The sequence below is a fragment of the Mytilus edulis genome, chromosome 4 (assembly GCF_963676685.1).
Source record: "Mytilus edulis chromosome 4, xbMytEdul2.2, whole genome shotgun sequence".
In the NCBI taxonomy this organism is placed as follows: domain Eukaryota; kingdom Metazoa; phylum Mollusca; class Bivalvia; order Mytilida; family Mytilidae; genus Mytilus; species Mytilus edulis.
Window position 1 is genome coordinate 21,828,248 of NC_092347.1, and position 24,024 is coordinate 21,852,271.

The 24,024-nt window shown below is 32.1% G+C and overlaps 1 protein-coding gene across 1 annotated transcript in view; it reads left to right on the plus strand.

Moving 5' to 3' along the window:
* The window catches only part of LOC139519196 (protein unc-13 homolog B-like), a gene marked incomplete in the record, with an annotated part of 129,819 nt that overhangs the window by 88,913 nt on the left and 16,882 nt on the right, over positions 1–24,024 (plus strand). Inside the window, 14 exon segments of the mRNA XM_071311085.1 lie at positions 3,246–3,361; positions 4,486–4,548; positions 7,515–7,612; positions 8,124–8,274; positions 8,527–8,595; positions 8,832–8,921; positions 14,140–14,405; positions 17,604–17,689; positions 17,968–18,094; positions 19,012–19,108; positions 19,534–19,677; positions 22,120–22,197; positions 23,075–23,152; positions 23,529–23,779. Of these exon segments, the coding sequence (XP_071167186.1) occupies positions 3,246–3,361; positions 4,486–4,548; positions 7,515–7,612; positions 8,124–8,274; positions 8,527–8,595; positions 8,832–8,921; positions 14,140–14,405; positions 17,604–17,689; positions 17,968–18,094; positions 19,012–19,108; positions 19,534–19,677; positions 22,120–22,197; positions 23,075–23,152; positions 23,529–23,779 (1,714 nt within the window).

Genomic DNA, 24,024 nt, shown 5'->3' on the forward strand with positions numbered 1-24,024 from the left:
TCAATACTATTTTCATTGATAAAAAGAAAAATTTCAATTGTAAAAATATATCAGTCTTTTGTTGGTACTGATAGATATATGTTCAAGTAAAACAGAGTCGTTCAAACTTTTTGGTGTAACAGTCTACCTATTCCAAAGGAAATTCAAAGTGAAAACAAAAATCAGAACGTCAATTATGAATATAAGTTTTTAGCCTCTCTAAAAGTCAGAACAAAAGTATAGTTTGACAATTGTTTTGTAGATTTAGTTTAAATATCAGAGCAAAGGAGTAATATATGAACATGTTATGATTATAAACTGAATAGTGCTTTTAATCAAAACAAAATTTACAAAATGAGATTCTGTTAAAAGTAATATGAGATACCTTACCTTAACCTTTATTCTCTCTGCGCAAGAAGTTGCATAAGGCATCCACATTGAATTTGAGATACAGTACCTTGAAATTTAGTCCTGACTTTATAAAGTGTGCTCTTATACCTGAAATCTCCTGTTTGAAACTGGTATATTTTATCTAACACAGCATGATTTGAGTATACTTCCCTTTATACTAACAAAAAGAGGTTTTCATTAGTGGTACATAATACTGTTGCACTAATGACAGGATGAAAAGCATTCCTGATAGAAAAATTATATAAATAGTCAGGATTTATTTAATTGAATGGAAAGAAAAATGATATTAAAAGTTAGCATTTATTTAATTGAATGGAAGATTTCAGACTAGTACAACCAAACACTTTGGTTTAAAGAAGCATACAGACTTTTAAGAATTTAGACAGCCCTTGTTCAAACTTTGATTTTTATTGAAAAAGAAAGTTAAATGAAATGTATGATATTGAAGTCAAAACAAGAATTTCTGAGACAGAAGTATGCATGTCACATATACAACTGATTAAATGTCACATTATTTTGTCGTATAATTTGTATCACGTTTAGTTCATAAAGTAAATAAATATTATTTCAATAGATCTTTCTTTTTTTATAATTTGCATGTAAATGCATTGTGATGACTGTCTGTCACAAAATTTATCATACATCTAATCTATTCAACTTCGTCAACTTTTTGTTTCAGCTTTGATAATAATTGTTAGTTTCTATTCTATTTATAGACTTACAAACATAGGCAGAATGAAATAAATTGTTTGTTACTTAAATTAAAATAAATTAAAAATGATTTGGTTATGTGATTTTATGTTCTTTTATAAGATAACACAAATATTTTGGATTAAATAATTTATTTCTTAACTGGTTTCCATATTTGATAAGTTTTTATCAGACGTCTAACTTTATAATGAGGTTTGAAAAACAAACAATTTATTTACATTTGCCATATTTATAGCATGATTTTATTTAAAGATAGATTCCTGATTTGTACTGATTTAAACATTTATTTTATTAGAAAACATTTATATAGATGTTTCACATAATGGCCAACAAATCATACTACATAATATGCATTAATTCAACTTATTTTCAGAAATTATTATTTATCTTTTAAACATGCAACAGGACAATCATTTAATGTATTTGATTTTATGCTGTATATAACATGTTTTACGGATTGCATTGGTTAATGGACAACTATTATTGAATTATAGACCTCACATTTATATAGTATAATGAATATTGATAGCTAACTTTGAATAGGAACTTCGTAAGAAACATATCTTTTAAGCTTTAGATTATAAGCTCTCAATTTTTCATGAACTTTTTGTGCACATTTATCCAGAAAACTAAGCTGTCTTTGAGATGAAGAACTGCAACAAGAGTGCTGTTCTTATGCAGTTGCCTTGAGAAGTGTATCAAAGGATTTTGTTTCATGATTTAAAAGATCATATCTCTTTTTAAACCAAGAATCATATAATTTAAAAAAATATAAAATCTCATGTATTATTGCTATTTTCTTAAATTGGCTTTGATCTTTTTTTTGTGTACTAATGTTCCATCACTAGCAGTTCAACTCATATCATTTTTACTCAGTTAAGTAGAGTGATAACAAGATGTCATTTTTACTCAGTTAAGTAGAGCGATAACAAGATTTCATAAGCCAAATTCATTGACTTTGCATTAGGAAAATAACGATAAGCATATTATCTATGGTCTTTGAACTCTAGGAATTTTCTCAGCTACATCTCATCTCAGAGCTATCACCCTTCACCCTTCAATCAGATTTTAGCCAAGACGCTTTCATTCATTTTCAATTACAGCTTATCTCTTATTATCAGTTTGGTTTATTCTAGCCATTGTTTTTTACACAGGATATAAAACCAACAATTCTAAGTCTATGACAAATATAAACCTGTAAGGTATGGTGTTTCTGCTGTTTAAATATATTTTATAGTTTTAACAGAGTTTAAGAAAAAGCTATATACCATATATTCTTTTTATGGCCCCACAACGAAGTAGTCGGTGCCATATAGTTTTACCCTTGTCCAAAATTCCGTCATTCCGCAACAAACCATATTTTTTCTAAACGCCTTCAGATATTAGGCTGATTTTTGGTATGTGAGTTAACTATGATGAGTTACAGATCAAGTTTAAGTTTCATTTCGCTTCGCTAATTTTTGCCAAAATTACAGGCTTTGATTTTGATAAATTGTTGAAAATCACAGTTATACAGACTTTTTTTCTAAATGCCTTCAGATATTGGGCTGATTTTTGGTATGTGAGTTAACCATGATGAGTTACAGATCAAGTTTAAGTTTCAATTCGCTTCGCAAATTTTTGCCGAAATTACGGGCTTTGGACTTTGATAAATTGTTAAAAATCACAGTTATACAGTCTTTTTTTCTAAATGCCTTCAGATATTGGGCTGATTTTTGATATGTGAGTTAACAATGATGAGTTACAGATCAAGTTTAAGTTTCATTCCGCTTCGCTAATTTTTGCCGAAATTACGGGCTTTGGACTTTGATAAATTGTTGAAAATCACAGTTATACGGACTTTTTTTCTAAATGCCTTCAGATATAGGGCTGATTTTTGGTATGTGAGACTACCATCATGTTTGTGTCCACATGTATTATTCAAATCACAGATTTTTCAACTTTTTGGGACGGGGCCATTCGTGTCTCTTTGACTCATCTAGTTTTCCACTGAACATATTCATTTACATACAAAAAATTGAAAAATTGAAAATTATAGTTATGAGTAATTTTGCATTTTGATGTGAAAATATATCTTCTGGTGTATTTTCCAATTAGATGAGCCAAGTAATATTTTTTTTCTATAATCAAATTTGACATTACAGAAAAGAGAACTGACAAATCAGCTGTTTCTGGTGCTATACGTTTACACATTAGTGTAGAAATTAAAGGAGAGGAGAAAGTTGCTCCCTACCATGTACAGTATACATGTCTCCATGAGGTAAGTGGATAAATGGTTTGACAATTTAGTTTACATTTTTGTTTAGGGGCCGGCTGAAGCATTTTCTTGATATATTGAAAACCCTTTGGTAGCCTTAGGTTGTTTTCTGCTATTTAGTCAGGTTGTTGTCTCTTTGACACATTCACAATTTCCATTCTCAATTTCACTTTAATAATTGTATATTTTAAAGGAAATGAAAACAAAATTTGTTTGATGGTTGTTCATAATGATAATAGTCACAAACTCTATATCCTCTAACCTTGACCCAGGCTAAGTTTTCAGGATACGGTCTGTTACTCTGTTATATATACAACCATTTATTTTAAACACTTAAAAGAATCCAAGTCGAGGAAGAGAATTTAAAAGGAATGATTTTTACTTCAGAAAGGAGTAGGTCCGGTAAGGCCCGATTTTGGCCTCAAATTTCAGGTTCATCTGACGAAAGATTTTAATCACTTTTTAAACACTTAAGTGTCTATTTTATTTGATTCAATTAATTTATGTGAAAGATTTTAACTGATTTTGTCATTAAAAACGATCCGATTCAAGCTCAAATATGAAAAATCTACCAAATATGCCAAAAAATGCCGCTTTTCAGATGGTTTTTGTCAAAAATGAAAGTGGCAGCATCCGTGTTCATCCTCAACCTTTATGTATGTTATGTATTATCATAAAATACAACTTACATTTTAATATTACGGATGAACACGAATGCGGCCACTTTCGTTTTACAAGAAAAACGTCTAAAATTTAACTATAATGCTAGAATTGTGAAACTTTCAGTGATTTAGCATGACTTAATGGTGCTTGTACCCGATATATGTGCATTGTATTGTCAAAACAGCCCATATTTATGTAACAGAAGCATTCTACTGTTCAATTAATAAATAAAAGTTTACATTTTAACAATTTTGTAAAACTGCTATATTTTGGGGCCAAAAAGGGGTCTTATCGGACCTACTCCTTTGTAGAAGGTATTCTGTATGATTTACACAAATTACAGATTTTCAACAACCTGCAAATTTTTGGTCCTTTTCGAAATATTTAATTTAAAAAAGTAGTACTGAAATCCATATTCAAATGTGAACTGTAAATTATAATTTAATAAGTTTTTTTAATTCCAGAATCTGTTCCATTATCTTTGTGAGCAGTCAGGAGGTGTGGTCAAACTTCCAGATGCCAAGGGAGTCAGTATATTTTACTTGGATCTGATCTGTATATGCTTAGTAAAACATGTCTTTACCAAAAGCCATAAAAGTCATATGAGAAACATTGTTTATAATCTAAAATACTGATCACCATTTGAAAAGAAAATCTCATATAAGAAATAAAAAAGACTAATGACTACAATTTAAAAAGAATCCAATTGAAAAAGTTACTTCTGCTTACTGGAGCTCAATTTAAATGTACTATTTTGAATTAACAATTGTATTTTTAGCTCACCTGGCCCGAAGGGCCAAGTGAGCTTTTCTCACCACTTGGCGTCCGTCGTCTGTCGTCGTCGTCGTTAACAATTTACATTTTGAACTTCTTCTAGAGAACCACTGAATGGAATGGAACCAAACATGGCATGAATGTTCCTTATGAGGTGCTGACCAAGTGTTGTTACTTTGTAGCCGATACATCATCCAAGATGGCCGCCAGCGGGGGACTTAGTTTAACATAGGAGGCTATGTGAAATGCATACAAATTACTTCTTTTAGAGAACCACTGAATGGAATGAAACCAAACATGGCATGAATGTTCCTTATGAGGTGCTGACCAAGTGTTGTTACTTTGTTGCCGATCCATCATCCAAGATGGCCGCCAGCTGGGGACTTAGTTTAACATAGGACCCTATGGGAAATGCATACAAACGACTTCTTTTAGAGAACCACTGAATGGAATAAAACCAAACATAGCATGAATGTTCCTTATGGGGTGCTGACCAAGTGTTGTTACTTTGTAGCCGATCCATCATCCAAGATGGCCGCCAGCGGGGTACTTAGTTTAACATAGGACCCTATTGGAAATGCATACAAATGACTTCTTCTAGTGAACCACTGAATGGAATGAAACCAAACATGGCATGAATGTTCCTTATGAGGTGCTGACCAAGTGTTGTTACTTTGTAGCCGATCCATCATCCAAGATGGCCGCCAGCGGGGGACTTAGTTTAACATGGGAGGCTATGGGAAATGCATACAAATTACTTCTTTTAGAGAACCACTGAATGGAATGAAACCAAACATGGCATGAATGTTCCTTATGAGGTGCTGACCAAGTGTTGTTACTTTGTTGCCGATCCATCATCCAAGATGGCCGCCAGCTGGGGACTTAGTTTAACATAGGACCCTATGGGAAATGCATACAAACGACTTCTTTTAGAGAACCACTGAATGGAATAAAACCAAACATAGCATGAATGTTCCTTATGGGGTGCTGACCAAGGGTTGTTACTTTGTAGCCGATCCATCATCCAAGATGGCCGCCAGCGGGGTACTTAGTTTAACATAGGACCCTATTGGAAATGCATACAAATGACTTCTTCTAGTGAACCACTGAATGGAATGAAACCAAACATGGCATGAATGTTCCTTATGTGGTGCTGACCAAGTGTTGTTACTTTGTAGCCAATCCATCATCAAAGATGGCCGCCAGCGGGGGACTTAGTTTAACATAGGACCCTATGGGAAATGCATACAAATGACTTCTTTTAGAGAACCACTGAATGGAATGAAACCTAACATAGCATGAATGTTCCTTATGGGGTGCTGACCATGTGTTGTTACTTTGTTGCTGATCCATCATCCAAGATGGCCGCCAGCCGGGGACTTAGTTTAACATAGGACCCTATGGGAAATGCATACAAATGACTTCTTTTAGAGAACCACTGAATGGAATGAAACCTAACATAGCATGAATGTTCCTTATGGGGTGCTGACCATGTGTTGTTACTTTGTTGCTGATCCATCATCCAAGATGGCCGCCAGCCGGGGACTTAGTTTAACATAGGACCCTATGGGAAATGCATACAAATGACTTCTTTTAGAGAACCACTGAATGGAATGAAACCAAACATATTATGAATGTTCCTTCATGGGTGCTGACCAAGTGTTGTTACTTTGTAGCGGATCCATCATCCAAGATGGCCGCCAGCGGGGGACTTAGTTTAACATAGGACCCTATGGGAAATGCATACAAATGACTTCTTCTAGAGAACCACTAAATGGAATGAAACCAAACATAGCATGAATGTTCCTTATGGAGTGCTGACCAAGTGTTGTTACTTTGTAGCCGATCCATTATCCAAGATGGCCGCCAGCGGGGGACTTAGTTTAACATAGGACCCTATTGGAAATGCATACAAATGACTTCTTCTAGTGAACCACTGAATGGAATGAAACCAAACATGGCATGAATTTTCCTTATGTGGTGCTGACCAAGTGTTGTTACTTTGTAGCCGATCCATCATCCAAGATGGCCGCCAGCGTGGGACTTAGTTTAACATAGGACCCTATGGGAAATGCAAACAAATGACTTCTTTTAGAGAACCACTGAATGGAATGAAATCAAACATGGCATGAATCTTCCTAATGTGGTGCTGACCAAGTGTTGTTACTTTGTAGCGGATCCATTATCCAGAATTGCCGCCAGCGGGGGACTTAGTTTAACATAGGACCCTATGGGAAATGCATACAAATGACTTCTTTTAGAGAACCACTGAATGAAATAAAACCAAACATGGCATGAATGTTCCTTATGAGTTGCTGACCAAGTGTTGTTACTTTGTAGCCGATCCATCATCCAAGATGGCCGCCAGCAGGGGACTTAGTTTAACATAGGACCCCATGGGAAATGCATACAAATGACTTCTTTAAGAGAACCACTGAATGAAATAAAACCAAACATGGCATGAATGTTCCTTATGAGGTGCTGACCAAGTGTTGTTACTTTGTAGCCGATCCGTCATCCAAGATGGCCGCCAGTGGGGGGACTTTTGAATGAAATTAAACATGTTCCTTTCCTTATAAATGAGGTTGTGTTGTCACTTTTAGCCAAATTTTATACTTTTTTATATGATTTCACAAACCCAAGTAGAATCAGGTGAGCGATACAGGCTCTTGAGAGCCTCTAGTTATTATGTTTTATTTAAAATGACAAAAATTTTTAGGATGAAGCTTGGAAGGTTTACTTTGATGAGCCAGCACAAGAAATTGTAGATGAGTTTGCTATGAGATATGGAATAGAATCTATATACCAAGCAATGACGTGAGTGTAAATTAACTCCTATCTATAACATTGTACAAATATTTTACAAATTGTATGATCTAATTTCCAAAAATTTATAAATATTTGATTTTTTTTCTTATTTAAACAAAAGATGTGTAATTATTTAACCTTACAATGATAAAGAACATTGAATTTATGATTTTTTTTCAGCCTTTTGTCCTGCTAGCACTAAAAAAAATGTGTCTTGATAATTATCTGGTATTGAGAGTATATTCTTTTATATATTTCAGCCATTTTTCTTTTCTTTTGATGAAGTACTTTTTTATGTGCCTTCTATTTCAAGTAAATTTTTTGATATAGTTGTTTTTCCTGACATTTCCAAAAGTACATGTAACTTGAGAATGGAAATGGGGTATGACTACATTCTTTAATATATTTTGCTCCTTTTCATCCTTTTATGTATTTAAGCCATTTTTCCTGTCTGTCCACAAAGTACATGTGTCCTGACGTGCCTTCTGTTAAATGTTCATCCTGTTTATATATATTTCAGACATTTTTCCTGTCTTTCCACCAAGTACATGTGTCCTGGCGTGCCTGCTGTTATGAGTACATTACTTGCCAATATCAATGCCTTCTATGCACACACTACAGCCTCTACTGCTGTGTCAGCAAGTGATAGATTTGCTGCTTCAAACTTTGGGGTAAAGTAAACATACATTATAAAACAACAAATATATATAGCATTAAAGCCATTTGCCTACGAGGAAAATATCAAATAAAATATACATATCGACAATTCAAACCTTTTATCCAGAGAAGTTAATTTTGTATACACAGAAATTAGAAATTAAAAGAAACTTATGTGAAAAATAAAATGGTATTCAGAAGGTTAAAACCCCTAATGTTATTATTGATCTAATTTTAAATCTTTCTTTCATTTTCTATTTATACAGAAAGAAAAGTTTGTGAAGTTATTGGACCAGTTGCACAATTCTCTCAGGATAGATTTATCTATGTACAGGGTGAGTTCAGGAAGTATTGGTTTAATTGCTGTCAAAGCAGATTCATGTTCACTCTTGGTTTTCCTAAAATTAGTGAAATGATAATTTGATAAATAACAAAATGCAGAACTGACAAAAAAACTAGAATTTGATTTTAATGAAATGTTTTTATTTATATTATTAAAGTTGTAAACCATTAGAACTGAATAGATGAAAAAAGTTAGATGTAGATTTGAACTTTATACTGATATTTTCAGAACAATTTCCCAGCATCTGACCAGGCTAGACTACAAGATTTAAAGTCTACTGTAGATTTGCTCACTAGTATAACTTTCTTTAGAATGAAGGTAAGGATATTACAGCTTCGAAATAGGTTTATTACAAAAAAAGGGGGATTTTGGAAAAGGTTTGGCTAATAATTGTAGTTTCAATTTTTCGTCTATGCATATTTTGTACTCAAATAAACCTTATGGTTTGATTTACCGGTACTTTGGTTTTATATAAAAAGCAACGTTATTTTGAAATGTAATGTTATTTTGTTTTTTCTAGTGCCAATCATTCACAGAAACTTTTTAAAGTTTATCCAAATATATGAGAAAATTTTAATTTTAGTTATTTTAATAACACCATAATTTTCTAGAAATATTCAAATGTCAACAATGCAGCTTTTTTGGGATTTTTTTCGTGTAATGTTTGAATGACAGAATTTGTAAAGATTTGTTTGCTAAAAATACTAACTTGGAGAAGACGTTACTAAGTTGAAAAACTTGTGTCTAATCCATTTGTCTCTTTTTGGAACAATAAAATATGTTTAAACTAAACTAACTGAAGGTTTTGTTGAATCATTTCTATACAGTGGATTCATCAATATTTGTTGGATACCAATTTTCTTGGATTTGGTTGGAACAGTGGGACTACAAAGGAGTAGGTCCGGTAAGGGCCGATTTTGGGCTCAATTTTCAAGTTCATCTAACGAAATATCTTAGACACTTTTTAATGACTTAAGTGTCTATTTCAATTGATTCAATAAGTTTATGTGACAGATTTTAACTGATTAAGTCATTAAAAACGCTCCTATTCAAGTTGAAATATGAAAAATCTATCAAATATGCCAAAAATCGTCATTTTTCGGATGGTTTTTGTCAAAAACGAAAGTGGCAGCATCCGTGTTCATCCTCAACCTTTATATATATTATGTATTATCATCAAATACAAATTACATTTCAATATTATGAATGAACACGAATGCGGCCACTTTCATTTAAGACGGAAAACGTCTAAAATTTAACTAAAATGCTAAAATTGTTGAGATTTCAGTAATTTAGCATAACTTTATGATGCAAGTACTGGGTATAAGTGCATTGTATTGTCAAAAAAACAGCCCATATTTATGTAGCAGAATCATTCTACTTTCCAACAAATAGCTTAACGATTACATTTTCACAATTTTGTAAAACTGCTATATTTTGGGGCCAAAAAGGGGTCTTACTGAACCTACTCCTTTAAATGTTCAACTAATTATAAATCAAAAGGAATGTGTACACACTTTGTCAAAACCACAAAATTTAATGTCCATGATAATGTGATTTTTCTTCAAGCCAGGAAAATTAGTACCCACAAAAATATATGTTTCTACTGTTGGAACTTGTGTTTGTGTAACCAAGATGAAGAATTGGGTGCAGAAATCAAAGGGTTAGGGCATTTTTTCAAGTTATGTCAGAGATTTTTTTGAGGCCTAAGAAAGACTCATACCATATAAGTCAGGACATAACCATACCTGTATAAATGCCTTGCTGCATGAAGTCTTTTTAAGATTTCAAATTAAGATTTAGTTAATTATAACCGGATAAAGCTAATTCCGATAAAAGGGAGTCTTACCTTGTTAGATTTTCTTTTGGGGGTGAAAATGTGATTTAAAGATATTTTACCTGTAAGACTCATCTAGCATGCAATATCCTCTGATTATACTTGAGAATGTAATCAAATGTTTTATTTATAAGACTTCCCATGTACACAACCCCTGTGTAAATATTACATATGATTGAGTTGTATTTCTTGTAAGACTATCATATCTCTGGCCTCAGCCACTGTGTATATATTATATATGAGAGTATTGATTATAAGAGTATATCTACGGACAGGTTAACACTGCAGTAAGTTATTAGTAGGACAAAATAGACACTTTACTTGTAATACTATCATATCTCTGACCACAGCCTCTGTATATATTATATTTAAGAATATTGACTATAAGACTATAATATCTATGTACAGGTTAACACTGCAGTAAGTTATTAGTAGGACTAAATAGACACTTTACTAACATATACATCAACGTTCTGCTTTATATGTATAGGGATCTTCACTTTACTCTGTATTAAAACATAGTGGGTTCAATTGTCATGACTTTGAGAACTTTTTGTGTGTTTGATTTTGTTTGGTGTTTTAAACAAGTTACAAGGAATGTATTGCTTGTCCCACATACTTATCATACAGCATCAATATTATCTTGGCATACATCAATTATCTTAGAATATACAGTGTTTGCATATAAAGTCTAATATTTTCTAAGTATATACACTCTTTACTGTATCTTTCACTGAGAGTTTAGATGTTTTGTATAAGTGTGGTTATGGTTGTGACAGCTCCCCTTTAAAATATATATTGTTTGATTCACATGTCAAAATATATCCTCCCCTGTAAACACTGAAATCTTGATCTTTTTTCAATGTTTGTCCCATTTTAGCAAGGATGGTTCTAATTATCAAGTCACATGAAAACATTCTGGTATTCTGCCATGAGTTAAAATGAAACATAGGGATAAAAAACATGATTGTTTTTGAAGAAAATATGACAGATACAAAGAACATTAAAATGGCATTTTTTTGCCACTCATTAATATATATTGAATGCAAAATAATCATTGATGAAAGATTTAAGCAAAAAAATAAAGATGAGCGATTCAGATTCAAGTAGAAAAAATCTTTAAATGGCTAACCCACTTTGTTAAAATATTTATCTTTAATTTTTAAACCTGCACAGGCACAACTTTTGAATTGTTATAAACTTTTGTAATCAAGAAAAGACAATATTTCTATATTGAAAGTTCATGTGACTCGAAAACTTAATGTGAAAAATAAAGCATATTTCGGAAAATTATAACAAGCTAAGGACTATATGGATCATTCAGAAAGTTGTTAACTAGGAAATTTTTGACTAGGAAATCTTTTATTATTTTTTTCTGTCAGTATGCTTGCACATATATTTCTAAGTAAACAGTTTAACAAACAATGTCTTTAAAATGTATGATTGTTGCTTAGAAATAACCAGTATCGTCACAAATGTTGACTGCAACCTTTCTGCTTAAAAAAACTTATGACTACAAAGCTGGATAGTAATATTGTCAGTTCTTTTTGTATGTCCTCTTAATGTTTAAATACTCGCCTTTTCTCTAACTTCTTAAAAAAAGCAACAATGTTTTATTATTAGCTCACCTGGCCTAAAAGGCCATGTGAGCTTTTCTCATCACTTGGCGTCCGTCGTCGTCGTCGTCGTCGTCTGTCGTCGTTAACAATTTTTCAAACATCTTCTCCTCTGAAACTACTGAATGGATTTGAATGAAACTTAACATGATTGTTCCTTAGTATATCCTGCACAAAATGTGCGCTTCGATTTTTGATCCGTCAAAAAACATGGCCGCCGTTACTTAAAATAGAACATAGGGGTCAAATGCAGTTTTTGGCTTATATCTCAAAAACGAAAGCATTTAGAGCAAATCTGACATGGGGTAAAAATGTTCATTAGGTCAAGATCTATCAGCCCTGAAATTTTCAGATGAATCAAACAAACCATTGTTGGGTTGCTGCCACTTAATTGGTAATTTTAAGGAAATTTTGCAGTTTTTGGTCATTATCTTGAATATTATTATAGATAAAGATAAACTGTAAACAGCAAAAAAGATCAGCAAAGTAAGATCTACAAATAAGTTAAAATGACCAAAATTGTCAATTGACCCCTTAAGGGGTTATTGTCCTTTAATGACAATTTTTCACAATTTGTTCATCATATTTGCTAACTTTAAAAAATCTTCTCCTCTGAAACTACTGAATGGATTTGGTTAAAACTTAGCATGGTTGTTCCTTCGATTATCCTGCACAAAGTGTGTGCTTTGATTTTTGATCCGTCAAAAAACATGGCCGCCGTTACTTAAAATAGAACATAGGGGTCAAATGCAGTTTTTGGCTTATATCTCAAAAACGAAAGCATTAAGAGCAAATCTGACATGGAGTAAAAATGTTCATTAGGTCAATATCTATCAGCCCTGAAATTTTCAGATGAATCAAACATCCAATTGTTGGGTTGCTGCCACTTAATTGGTAATTTTAAGGAAATTTTGCAGTTTTTGGTCATTATCTTGAATATTATTATAGATAAAGATGAACTGTAAACAGCAAATATGATCAGCAAAGTAAGATCTACAAATAAGTCGATTTGACCAAAATTGTCAATTGACCTCTTTAGGAGTTATTGCCCTTTAAAGACTTTTTTCACAATTTGTTCATCATGTTGACTTACTTTAAAAAATCTTCTCTTATGAAACTGCTGTATCAATTTCAGCCAAACTTAGGCTAAATGAGTTTCAGAGTTTCAGAGTATCTAGTATAAATTTTATATTTCATTTCCTTGTATGTCAAGAAACATAGCTCCTATGGCTAAAATAGAACATAGGAGAAAATGATTTTTTTTTGCTTTTGAAGAAAATAGGACGATTCAAAGAACATTTAAATAAATTGAAAAGCCAAAATAATCATTGATGAGAGATTAAACCAAAAAAATTCAGGTGAGCGATTCAGGCTCTTGAGAGCCTCTTGTTAAACTTTTAACATGGTATTTGATATCGTTGAATGAAGAGAAGTATTTTTAACAAGTCTTCCATCATCTCAGCTTTTTAACAAATCACTGTCCAATCAGTTTTCTGCACATTAATGTCATTCTATAAATATTTAAAGTGACCTAGCTTTCTTACATTCTCTCTATTTCTTTAATCCATATGATATTTTCCAATTTTTACCATACATTTTATTATAAACGGTTAAAAAAAGATACAAAATTACAAACCTTAAAATTGAAATTGGGGTTTACAACTTTCTGTATCTTATATTCAGATGTCACATACCAAGATTTTATTTCAAGCTCATGTATTTTGCATGTTTTTAATCTTCACATTTTTTTTTTATATTTGTTATTTGTTGTTATCTGTGACCAGTAAATTCAAATTAAGTAAAATATAAGTCTCTAAGCTTTTCAAAATTTTTTTATTGGTGTGATAGTGTAACCTGGTGAAAAAAGGTAAAAGTCAAATTTAAAGATTTGGGGGACCGTGACCCTGTTTTAAACCTTCACAATCATAGCAATTTTAGTTTGAATTCCACACTTTATGTAATTTTCATTTGCACTTTATTTTTATTATCTATTTATTTTGCATCTAGTACAGTATAATATCAATTTCATTTTTTCAGGTTGGATTTATATATTTAAAACAGTTAATTTAATTAATTTTTCCAGGTTCAAGAATTACCAAGTCCTCCTCGGGCCAGTACTGTGGTTAAAGACTGTGTTATAGCATGTATAAAATCTACATACCAGTTCTTATTTGACAATTGCTACGAATTGTATCAGCGAGAATTTCAAGAGGGTAATGCCTCAGAAAGTGTTAATATAGACCAAGAAGGTCCCAGTGCTCATAGTTTAGAATTCTGGCGGAAATTAATTGCTTTAATTGTGTCTGTGATAGAGGAAGATAGAAAATGTTATACACCTGTATTAAATCAGTAAGTTTCTGTATTAGTCAAGAAACAAGAATGTTACTGTTAAGAGTAAACAGGGGTTAAAAAATCCACTAGCCCGACGACCGGGACTAGATCATTTACGCCTCGGGCAATTAAAATGTGTAATCCGATATGCCCGACGGACTAGTAACAAAATATTCCTGACGTTTCCAAAATAGAAAGTGAAAAATCCCTTCATCACTATTCTATGTTAGCCAATTCGATTCAATTAAATCATCTGGGATTCCAAGAATTTGAACTGGTTTGTACAGGTCCTGTTGTACATATTTTAAAAATAGACCAAATAACTCTGGCATGTCTGGGTAGCCTGGTATCATGTGTTGATCGCAATTCTCGTACTTTAAATATCGATTTCTCATACCATGGCTTGGGGTATTGTACATTGCTTATCGTGCCGAGATTTTCAATTAACGGTATTTGGGGGTATGATGTATTGATTGGTATTGACCTGTCTTGTTGCACAGCTCTTGAGCACGAAACCATGCAACAAAATATTTCTTAATATTTTAGTACGGGAACCCCAGGAACTTCATCAGTTTCAAAACGAAAAACGGTAGATGAAAGGAGTAACGAGGCTGAAAATTCATCCCCCAAAAATGCTAAATACGACAGGGAAAATAGTTATCAAAAGTACCAGGATTATAGTTTTATACGCCAGACCCGTGTTTCGTCTACATAAGACTCATCAGTGACGCTCGATCAAAATAGATAATAAGCCAAACACATACAAAGTTGAAAAGCATTGAGGACCAGCCGCGGAAAAAATTAATAGTGTCCAGGACAGAAGGGCTGCCAAGTCTTTAGCGCGAGACTCGCACATGTTCATGCTTATTTGGCGGCATTTTCCTTTGAACTAGTGTTTTTTCTCTTTGATCTTTACAATTAGGCCAAAAAATCACGCATTCACTTCCTGAAAAGTTGACAGAACTGGGACACAATGATTCCCCTGGCAAGGTTGGCTGTTGCTGATGAAAAAAGTCTGCTTTGAATATGGGAACAGCTAAGTTAGGTTAAGCACCAAAAGAATAAATAGCAGATCAACAAAAATTATTAAATACAGTGTATAATGTCTCCTTCAAAACAAAGGACACCCACTTTATATTTTGCAGAAAACTTAAAGGCATACTAGGGCTAGCAGGTCAGTTTTGGTGGACTAGCAGTTCTTCCAACAGGGCTAGCAAAATCCTGCTGCCACTAAGTCCTGGGCTAGTTAGTTGTAACAATTTTTTTAACCCCTGGTAAACCTATACTTTTTTATAAATGTTGAAAAACATAGAATCCTTGAAAGTCTGCTTTGAAATTTGCTGGTAATAGTTTTCAATAAAAATATAAATATGCATTATTTATAGATATGGCTGATTTGGGTTGATAATTGCTTTCATTTAATCCTGACTGTCTTGATTCGAATGACTAATAAACAAGGACATCTTTCTGTTGATCCAATGTTATTTTCTCAATGTGCAGTGCCAGGTATTTAATGCACATTCAGGACAAGAACAATTTTACAATATATCAGTTTCTCAGAATCTTTACCATACAATTTTATTGTGCACGTCTTATTTTGTTTTTGTTCTCAATTATTTTTTAGTTCTTCCTTAGGCCTTTAATCTAGACTACTTTATAACAGGTTGTGAACTTCACTCACAGTTCAGCTAGTTTTCACTTTTTGTTCTGAGTTGAGTTTGATATCTCTCAAAAGGGGTGGGGGGGGGGGGGGGGGGGGTCAGAATTGCAGGAAAGACTTCTGAAATAACATCAGAAACATCCCTAAGATTTTTTTGTCATTTATTTTGACTACTGTTGTATGATCATATATGTCTCAATTACACCAGAAAATGACAAAGTTTGATTTATTTATAAAAACATGATGGTTTGATTGTTAGGCAGGTCATCATTGATCCAAAACTTGAAGGCGATCTGATCAAGGCTGGAGGGCCGTAAGTCTATGTCCAGTCAGCTGTTGTTCACAATATATTGTACTCATAATGTAATTTTATAGTACAGATTATACAACTGAGATAGCTGCAAATGATAAACTTATTATTGAATTTATTGTTTCAGAATCATATGCATTTTATTCATATTTTCGCTGTTATTTGTTCAATAAATATTGAATAATGGATATTCATAAAATGATGTGACCTCATTTTTATTTTTGTGAACCAAAAACAAAATTGCTTCTAGTCATTTAGAGTCTGAAACATTAAATTACCAAGATATAGTGCTGTAATAGTATAAAAGATTACATGCTAGCAGGTGAAGTTTAAAAGATTATGTTAAGAACTAAAATTGAAAATACAGTAATGGAGAAATTCTGCATGTTTTGAAAAAGTAAATGATAAATTGTTTCACTGGTACTTGTATTTTCCCTCTGTAAGTTTTGCCCCTTCAGTTATGGTTTATTGACTTTCAAACTTTGTATAGTTTATATGTAAAAGTATGGGTTCAAAGGAACCACTTATGATATGGTATTTGTTATGCAGTTGTTTGGCATTTCCCATTTCCAGGGAGGTTATTTTGCCCTGCACCTTTAGTCATGGATCATTGACTTTAAATGTTCCACAGAGCGTAGTTCTAAGTTTAAAGTATTGCCATTTTGATTTCAACCTTTGCATTATACTATTAAAATATTGTTAGGTGAGCCATATCTCTCTGTCATCTGTTTATTAAAGGTATCTAACCTTCTTTTCTAGAAACACTTCAGAAACATTAATAATTGTTTTCTTTATCATCTACCAAAAATACAGCCCTTCCTAACTTATTTCTTTTCCCTTAAATTTTCATTTTTTAGTTTTCAAATATTTTATTTTTCTTAGTTATTGTAATGTTTGTTTTAATATTGGTTATTTACTTTATTTTCATTGCATGTTTGTTTTATGTATTATATAGTTAGTTTATTTATCTTTTTGGTTATATATTGTATTACTTACTTTTATTTCAATCTTTCTATGATAATTTTTATTTTGCTCTGTTTATGTTTTTATAAGTTTAGTTTATTTTATTTTTCTTTTATGTACAAAATGTACTTTACTATGTTATTCCCCATACTTGTATTTAGTTCTAACAGTAACTTAACAATCAATTTTAGTTGATATTTCTACATTGTGCCCACAATCCTTTTTGTATATATGATAGTTTATTTTATCCTGAAGTATTGTATGATGATTTGTGTGATTGTAGATTTCCTTCAGAATTAAATGTTGGACAAGTCAGTGCCTCTAACATGTGGACTTTATTTGCACAAGATGCATGCTATGCATTACAAGGTAATTTATCAATGATAGAACATTTTATGGTATTTTGTAATGCTGACTAATTAACAAATTTCCAAGCTTTCCCTGATATGTTTTACTCATTCTAGATTCATGTGTAATTTATTTGTGAGAATACCTTAGCTTTAGGAACATAAGCTTGCATCTTCTTATAGAACTATATTAAAGTTTCAAAAAATAAATCCCTGTGAAGTTAGTAAGTACTTATCCTGAAACTCTTATTGAAAATATGTTGCTTTACAGTAATTTGTATTGTATTTTTTGTTTTTCAGTTCATGAAAAAGAAAGAACGTGTAAAAGTTCTGAATATATGAATCTCCACTTCCAAGTTAAACAGTTGTATAATAAATATGTTAATGATGTGCCTCAGTTTAAAGGAGATATCCCAGAATATCCTAAGTGAGTATGACATGATCCTGATTTCCTATCTCTATGACAACACCTACTTCAATCCAAAGTCAGAATGGCAATTACTATCTTCAAAAACACCCTGTATATTAATAAAAGATATTTTATTGACTTGCCTTAGTTTAAAGGAGAAATCCTTGGATAGACAAGTAAATATATCATCACTGTATTTTTTCCCCATGAAGAGGCCCTACATAAGCAGAAGTATGATTAACATGTTGCTGATTTGCTTTTGTTTAAAGGAGAGATCCCTAAATATCCAATGTAATTATGACATTTCAATATACACAATGCCATAATGCCAATGGTTAAAATTACAACTTTTTTATTATCATCTATTCTCAACTTTAAAAAAAAACAAAAAAACAGCAACCTTGTATTTTTATTTTTTGCTTACTTAGATTAAGATTTATATAAAGCAATATCCATATTTCATAAAATGTATGCCTTTAATTTTCTTCTAAAGTATAAAAATATTTGCATGTTGTGTTCACTATCAATGTGAAGCATTAATTTTGAATATTATTAGCTATCATTACTGTTAAGATAGTTTATTCTCATAAAACCATGCAAATAAAAGGTTACAGAGAAGTTAAAAAATAATATACATAAAAATAAAAATGCATTAAAAATGCATAAAATTCAAAATTTAGGATGAAATAACATATAAAAGAATATATAGTTAAAATTGTATAAAGAAATACTTTCTAAAAGTATAAATATGGTAAAAAAATTATGGTTGTGAAGAAGGAGTGAGCTTACTATTTATACATCTTATAAAATTGCAGAGGTTTCTTAGTGTCTTCTCTTTGTTTGTTTTTTAATTAAACTGTTTGTTGAATTTAATAATGTTATGGCAATAGACACATTAACTTTGTAAAGGGAAGTAACTTTTTGTTTGTTTTTAGGTGGTTTGTTCCATTTGTGCTGCAGTGGTTAAATGAAAATGATGATGTCTCCATGGAATATTTACATGGTGCTTATGACAGAGACAAGAAAGATGATGTATGTATTGTCTCAAGTAGGGGGATATATTCTAAGGGTATTTGGTAAATTTAGAATGATGAAATTTCCATGGAAAATATACAGATAACAGTGCTTATGATGGGCAAGAAATTTAAGATGTAGATTTTGTGTAATAAGGGGATGGTTTATTGATTCTCATGCAATTCATTTTAAAAGCAATATTGATTGCATTCATACATATTGATCTGCCACAGAGCAATACAAAAATGTAGACGACACATTTATCTAAAAGCCAATTTAAGACACATGATTTAACCATTATATTTGCAAATGTCCACTTTCAAGGTATGCTGACACATGGATGAACTACAAATATTCATATATGTTTGCTTCACTTAAAGTTTGAATATTTACTGAATTATTGTAACATTACTTATTATTAAATGTCTATATTTCTATTTTAGTTCCAGAAGAGTGCTGAGCATGCATTATTTTCCTCGTCAGTCGTAGATGTATTTACACAGTTGAATCAATGTTCTGATGTCATCAAAAAATTAGAATGTCCTGATCCAGATATTGTTAAAATTTACATGCAGAGATTTGCTAATGTAAGTAAAATTACTTGAGATTGGAAATGAAAAGATTAAACTTCAATTGTCTTTCAAGCAATATGTTTTTATACGACCACAAAAATTAAAAAAATTTGGTCTTATATTGGTATCACTTCGTCATCAGTGTTGTCTGAAGACGGATTGATTCTGGATAATAACTTTTGAATAAGTAAAAAGAAATCAATAAAATTTTAACACAATGTTTATAACCACAAAAGGAAGCTTGGGATTGATTTTTGGGGTTATGGTCTCTAAGGTTTAGGAATTAGGGGACCAAAGGGGCCAAAAACAGCAATTATCTAGTTTCAGGACAAAAAGTTGTGTTTTAGTATTTCAATTGTTCTGAAATTGTACCATAATGTTTAATACCTACCATAAATAGAAGGTTGGGATTTATTTTAAGGGGTTTAATTGGGAAAATAGTCTAGGAATTAAGGGCAAAAAAGGGGCCAAAACAAGCAGTTTTCTACTTTCAAGACAATAACTTGTGTGTAACTGTATGAATCTCTCTGACATTGTACCACAAGTTTCCATATTACACAGGGAAGACTGGGATTCAGTTAATGGTTAATTTTCTCGAATATGTAGGAATAAGAGGCCAAAAAGAAGCATTTTTCTAGTTTAGACAATTACTTGTGTTTAAGTGCTTGGATCTCTATAAATTTTTACAATTAGGTTTAATACCATTAAGGAAGGTTGGGATTGATTTTGGGAGTTAATGTTCGAATAGTTTAGGAATTAGGGGCCCAAAAGGGGGCCCAAAATAATCATTTTTGTAGTTTTCAAACTATAACTTATGTTTAACCCTTTCAACGCTATACACGGCATATGCCGCGATGACATACGGTGTCCGCAACTGCTATTCGTGGCATATGCCGCAATGACAACAGATTTTTCATAAGGACTCTTAAACCATTCGGGTCCTCTCTAATTTTTCCTTGTATGAATCAAGGATATACAAGGTCTCATTTGGGCTTGAAATCCCAGCAATTTTTATTGTAAAATCATGCAGTAGAAGGAAATTTGAAGGAAAATAAAAACAAATATTTTGACAAATGCAAATGGCAGATATCAGAAACGAGGCGAAACTGACAACGAGGATTAGTTAAAAGGTTTCTTGTTATCTCAATGTGTTTATTACATTCAATTCGTTTGGGAAATATGATTTGATTGATCATTACAAGACATAGAAAAAGGGGGGAAACGGAGGTTGACTGAAAATTATGAGGACGGAGCCACTGATTTGTGCCACGATTACATAATATTGTGTATGGTGCAATACGCTATGGAATCGAGCAATTGGTGTATTATATGGCAGATAAAACAACAAAATAGATGATGACGAAAAGTAGTTTTTATTCAAAATTCAACACAAATGTAATAAATTACACCTTTTACCTGTTAATTACCTGAAAATATAGGTAACCTGATAAACATTTTACTGAAATAACTGCCTTACATTACAGTTCATGCTCTCCTGAGCCTTTTTCTTGCAATTACTTTCTCTGTATTTTTATAATAAAAAAGATACAGCAGTCTGAAAAGGAATGAATGAACACAAAAAAAATGCAGCATCAGCCATTTTTCTATTTTTTTGTGTAGCGTTGAAAGGGTTAAGTGTATGAATCTCTCTGAAATTAGACCACAAGTTTCCATACCATGAAGGGATGGTTTGATTGACTTTAGGGGGTTATGCCTCAAAATGATTTGGAATTAGGGGCAAAAAAGGGGTAAAACTAGGTATTTCTGGTCAATGGACAATTAAGACAATATAAAAGCAGGGTAAGGGAGGTAATTCTTAAATATTTAACATACAATGTTGGGTATGTTCGGATTTACCTCCCTTACAATACTTGTATATTATGTATAAAGATATGTCAGTTTTGGACTAATAGTCTAATAGTTGTTTTCAATTTTTTTTTTCTTCAAATTTCTCAAATTCCAAATTTTTGAAAAGAAAATCTAAAAAAAGAAATCTTTAGTTGCACAATATTGCGCAATAGATTTGTAAGATCTTGACATTTGTTTTGTGTCAGAAACTCATATTATGACCAAAATTTGATCGCAATCAGAGAAATTCAGAGGGGTTCAACTTCTGCGGTCGTATAAAGCTGCGCCCTGCGGAGTACCTGGTTATTAAATACTGTAGTCCAACTTTATTTCACTTTTGACCCTTTCTTGTCCACTAAGCTGCAACTTTATTTCACTTTTGACCCTTTCTTGTCCACTAAGCTGCAATTTCGTAATTTTCTAACTTACTTGTTATTTGCAATGATTTATTTTAGTTTCCTTTTCTACTCACTAAAATCGTGTTTATAAATCAGTTGCGATGATAAGTTGGTTTACAGTACTTTTGAATGAATGAGAGATGTATTTAGAGAATTAATTTTAATTTCTGGTCTACTAAATGGAATATTACAATGTTGATTTATTTTTCAGACTGTAAATAAAGTACTCCTAGCCTATGCAGACATTGTTAGTAGAGATTTTGACAAGTATTCACACAGACAGAAAGAAGTAAGTTTGGTCTTTTGTCTATACTCAGATTAGGTCACTCTTACCTTCATGTCTCTCTTTAGTTACATAAGTAGAAATGAATATATGAGTTTAGTTCTGTAATAATTACAATCTTATGAATGGATTATCCTTCATTTACTTTAGTTTTGAAACATCTCAGTTATTTCTCCAGAACATTTTAACCTGCGACCTTGAAAGGAGATATTTTGATATATGTAACTGTTTATCTAATGACGTAAATCTATTAATTCCTATATTGAATCATTGTAATGGATCTTCATGCATCTGGATGTATTTTATGACCTACATTAAAGCCCCTGTTACATTTTTATTGTGTCCAATTAATGGGCATAATGTTTTCTGTTCTATGCTTCCATTCGTCTGTCCATTCATCCTTTCTGTCCCGCTTTAAGTTTTTGGTCAAGGTTTTTTTTATGAAGTTGGAAGTACACATGTTCCTCTTGATGTAATATTTCTGATTTTTAATGCCAAATAAGAGTTTTGACCCCAATTTCACAGTCCTCTGAACATAGAAAATGATAGTGTGAGTGGGACACATTCCTGTTTTTGTTGTTAAGTGATTATGTTGGATATAGAAGATATTTAAGGAACAAGGTGAACTTGATGATTGAAAAATATATTTATATAACACATTTAAAACTGAAGGGGTTAGTGTAAGAGTTGTGTACATTTTGAGTTTTAGGTGTATGTTAGAATAAGAGGATGTGGTATAAAAATACCTATGATAAAACTTCACATAAGAGACCAAATGAAAAGAAGTATACTTGTGTAAAGTTAGACAAACATAAATTAACTGTCAATTAAAAATGATTTATTTTATGATAAACAATTAATACTGTATGTACACATTTTTTAGGCCTGTACCTTAATGAACAATATCCAACAGTTGAGGGTACAGTTAGAAAAAGTGTTTGAATCTATGGGAGGAGAAAAGGTAAGAATTGTGTATTTACCTGATTAAACTTGTACGGATACAATTTTATTTTTAAAAATATTTGGACATTGTTATCTTTCTTAATGATGGACCCAGCAATACCATGAAAAAGGAAATTACTGTAATGTAAATTACCGTAATAAATTATGCTAAATTATTGGTTAATTGTTTTGTGTCAACTTAGGGTTATGTCCCCTTACCTCAAAATTTTGAATCTAGGTCTAAAACTTCAGTTACTCACATGTTAAAAAAGAGGTGCATTATATGATATTTTTAACAATCAAGCTCCTAATCTAGAATGTAGAAATTTAGCATATGAGCTGAAATAGGTTTCCAGTTATTGAGCAATTTAGAATAACAATTTTCTTGTTCACAGTTGGACGAATCAGCAGCACAGATTTTAAATGAACTTCAGCAGAAACTAAATACTGTGTTGGATAATTTAGCTACAACTTTTGCCAAAAGTTTGGAATCACAGATTCAGCAGAGCATGCAGGAACTTGGTGCTTTATTGGCCAAAGTAAAGGGGGCAGGGCAGGTCTCCCTGGCACAACCCAGTCAGCGAAATAACATTCAGCAAGAAAGTTACACGGTGCTACGACCCTTAATGGATGTGTTAGACAGCAGGTAGGTATTAAGAAAGAAATGTTAAGAGAGCTTGGTAGTTCTTACAGTCATATAATTATTATTAGTTCTACAATTCTTAAGGATGTTCCATAAAAACATTCATGGGACCCAAAGAAGGCACTTCCCAGTCTGAACTATGGGTGAGTGCCATGTATGTTTTTGCATAGTGTAAATGTAAGTGAAACTTTAATTTGCCTCTATAAGTGGTTACCCCATTTTTAAAAGTGCCTTCCCTGGGTACCATG